Below are 3,601 nucleotides of genomic sequence, written 5' to 3' on the forward strand. Positions count from 1 at the left end.
TCCTGCAGGCAGAAGCTCCAAGTCCGTTCCCCCTTTTTCCCCAATTCTTGTCAGATTTGCTCAGGTAGGAAGGCGTCTCGTGCCCCCTGCACCACTTCCCTGGCGGGAATGGGGAACCCCAGGAGCCGCCTTCGTGCCTCTTCCGTGCCTGGTGGTCCAGCTCTGCGGACTCCTCTCCACCAGGAGAGGAGCCAGGAGGCTCCCGCGCGGGTCCTCCYGGCCAGGGCAGGGACCCACCGGCAACGGGAGCTGGGGGCACTCGGCAGAGGCTCCAGGAGCGGATCTACGGCTTGACATTTGCTTCACACAAGGTCACTTTTCGGACCATACTGGCACTTCAAGATGCTGTGAGTCAAAAGTCAAAAAAAAAAAAAAAAGAAAAGAAAAAATAAAAGATGCCGTGTGTGAGAATCGTGAGGGATTTTTGAGATTTTCAGGATTAGCAGAAGAAGGAACTAATATCGTCACTGTCTCCATGATACTCTGGAACGATTTGATCCGCAGTTCCCGTTTCCTGGTCTGTATATCCAGGCTCCAAGACTGCTTCAAACCAAGGATGAAGCAAGATCTCTGGAGCAGTGAGTCTTTCGGAGGGCTCCCGCCTCAGCAGGCTGCGGATGAGGCATCTGGCTTTGGGAGAGACGTGCTCGGGGATACAGAACTGTCCACGCCGGATTTTGGAAAAGAGCGTGCTAGGGTCCGAGTCGTGGAAGGGGTAGCGTCCCACCAGCAGGGTGTAGAGCATCACTCCCAAGCTCCACACGTCGGCTGATTTGCCCGAGTAGGTGCCGGTCGTGTTGAGGATCTCGGGGCTGACGTACGCGGGGCAGCCGTGCTTGTCGGAGAGCGCGTCGTCCTCGCCCTTGATGATGTGCGTGTCCTCCAGGCTCTCGAGCCGCAGCTGCGTCCTAGGGGCACAGGAAAGGCAGGCGCACGTTACCCACCGGCGCCAGCACAGGACAGGCTCCGATTTAAGAAGGAAAAACCGCCCGCTGGGGCGGTCGCAGCTCCCTGTGTGGCACCAAGGTGCAGGGAGTAGACAGGRAAGCTGCTCCCTGCTCTCCTGGCCCGCGCATCCCGCGATGCCCCGTGCCTGGCAGCAATGCTGACAGCACCGCGGGCTCCCACAGCAACCAGCGCCAGCTGCACGGCCTCCCAGACCCAAAGTCACATCTCCTGCAYGCCCAGGGTCACTCCCCATCCTTTATTTTCTGCCCCTGCCAGCTGGGGACCACTGCAAGGGCCGTGTCCTCCAGAGGGGTYGGCCCCGACCCCCTGCTCCGTTCACGTGCTCCGGGAGGGCTCTGCTCTGCCCCGCCGGCCGCTGGGGCGTAAATGTGTTAACTGCAGCCTGTCCTCGAGGTGACCTCCTGTTGTAATGCAAAATACCCATTGGTTCTGCAAACGGAAAATATGACTCAAGGCGCGCGGCGGGCCCGCCATTGGCTGCTGCGCGCTGAAACTGCACCTGTGCTCGCAGCCGAGGAGCCTGCCGCGCGTTGCTTAACCCTCTTCTTGCCAAACGCCACGCACATGACGTTCGCCTGTGCAACGCGCGTTTCCACATTAGCAAGGCTGTGTGCAACCTCACATTTCAACAAAAGTTTCATCTCATTATGGGCGGGAAAAGCTGCAATTGCTTCTTTCAAAGGAATTGCTTTCTTTGCATGTCAACATACGGCTGTTTCTGTTTCAGGGGGGCCGTTCTGGTTAATTTTCTTATCGTAGTCATACGTTACTCCTCATGTTACTTCAAGAAGCATCAGTTAAGTAAAAAAAAAAAAAAAAAAAAAAAGCATTTTCCTACTAGCACCTCAAGTCTCATCAGACAAGTGCATTAAAGCTTTTACTTATTATAGCCTGCGATGGGATAAGCACCTGATCAATGTCAGCTTTGCTTATTAGACCCCACTTGTGGCTGTGCCGTGCAAAGGAGGGAGCAGGGGAGCAGCAAACGCACCTTGAAAACATGAAGCGACTGCCACATCTAACATTAAAAAGTAATCGGGAAAGTATTTCTAAGCAAAGAGGCTTAGAATCATCCCTCCCGAAATCTGTGCTTCACACCAAGTTTCACTATGGTGTTTTTCCCTAAGAGAAGAACTCCCCAAGAAGCATTTAACCACGTAGCACCCTCGCTCCTGCACGTGCCTCATCCACACGGATACAGGGGCACAAAGCACCAACAGGGAAGAGACAGAAAAACTTCAAAGGGCACAGGGAACCTTTCCTTAGAAATGCACCCGCCATAAGCAGCTCTTAGAGAAGACCCTTCCTGGCGGCTCCTCTCCCACTCTGGGAACGGGGCTTCCTTCCTCTCGCTGCCATCAGGGAACAGCAGTTTTCCCTTTCGTGCCCAGCGCCCGAGCCGCCTCCCTCAGGCACTTGGAGCCTTTGAGTCATTTTCGGTGCAAAGGATCAGCACGGGTGTCTATGGGGCACGGGGCACTGTGGGGCACTCCCAGGAACGTCCCCATGCCCAGCCCTGGTCCGTGGAGCACCGGCGAGCGCGCGGGCGCTCACACTGAGCTTCTCCACTTCATCACCCAACCCTGCATGGTGAATAAGCGCAGCCCAGCAAGGTCTGTGACTCCGTACGCACACGTCATGCTGGGATCCTCTGTAGGTGACGCCTGGCTCACCRGGCAAAATCCACCCCACACAATACCTTTTCCCCCCAAGCCCAGCGTTTCTCCCCATCCACTCCCTCACAGGGGCTGCTGAGGAAGAACCTCTTACCTTTCCTCATTAGAAAAGACGAATTTCCTGAGCTTGAGGTCACCGAGCACGATGGCCGACTGGTGGCAGTGAGCTACAGCCGAGACRATCTGCTTGAAAAGCCGGGCAGCCTCCTCCTCCCGCAGCCTCTTGCAGCTCCTCACGTAGGAGTGCATGTCCCCAAAGTCCTTCTCGAAGAACACGTAGGCTTTGGTGTCGCCGAGGATCACCTCCACGACACCGGTGATGTTCCTGTGCGAGGGCAGCTGGATGTAGGGCCGGATCTTGTCCTGGTAGTGTTTGAGAGGGAACACCTGTGAGGAGGAAAGCGGAGCAAAACGCAGCGTCAAGAGCGGCCGCTCGCATGGCAACATTCCCCACACAACGCGCGGGGCGCTGGACGGCCGCCCGCGACGCTTCCGACGCTCTCCGCGGCGTTAAAGCGCAGTTAAAGCGCTGCTCGTGAGAAAACAAAGAGAGGAACGGAGAAAACAAAGAGAGGAACGGAGAAAACAAAGAGAGGAACGGAGAAAACAAAGAGAGGAACGGAGAAAACAAAGAGAAAGAAAACCCAAAGCCGTCCCGGCGGCTGGCGGACACCGGGCGCGTCTCGGGTGCTCCAAGGTCAGCAGTGTCTGCACGGGGAGTCTCCCCGCGGGCAGCCCGCCGGGCCGGGCTCCGCGCGTCCCCCCCGCGCCACCCGCTCACCTTGCAGCGCAGCTCGCGGCCGGAGCTGACGCTGAGCGCGCGCGACACCTGCTCGCGCTCGGCCAGCGGCAGCAGCAGGTAGGAGGCGATGAGGCTGGGACCGGCGCTGCCGCCGCCACCGCCGCCGCCGCCACCACCATCGTCGCCGTGCGCGCAGGGCGACGCGGGCGCGCTG

General features: G+C 58.0%; 1 protein-coding gene across 1 annotated transcript in view; it reads right to left on the reverse strand.

The window, feature by feature from the left end:
- Positions 1 to 377: 377 nt before the first annotated feature.
- TRIB1 (tribbles pseudokinase 1) overlaps positions 378 to 3,601 on the reverse strand; it is a 7,042-nt gene continuing 3,818 nt past the window's right edge. Inside the window, exons 2-4 of the mRNA XM_026045647.1 lie at positions 3,427 to 3,598; positions 2,740 to 3,032; positions 378 to 908 (exon numbers count right to left, since the gene is read on the reverse strand). Coding sequence (XP_025901432.1) covers positions 440 to 908; positions 2,740 to 3,032; positions 3,427 to 3,598 — 934 coding nt within the window. The 3' untranslated portion in view covers positions 378 to 439. The remainder of the gene's footprint in view (positions 909 to 2,739; positions 3,033 to 3,426; positions 3,599 to 3,601) is intronic.

Source organism: Nothoprocta perdicaria, unplaced genomic scaffold (genome assembly GCF_003342845.1).
Source record: "Nothoprocta perdicaria isolate Ctin4 unplaced genomic scaffold, notPer1 scaffold_407, whole genome shotgun sequence".
In the NCBI taxonomy this organism is placed as follows: domain Eukaryota; kingdom Metazoa; phylum Chordata; class Aves; order Tinamiformes; family Tinamidae; genus Nothoprocta; species Nothoprocta perdicaria.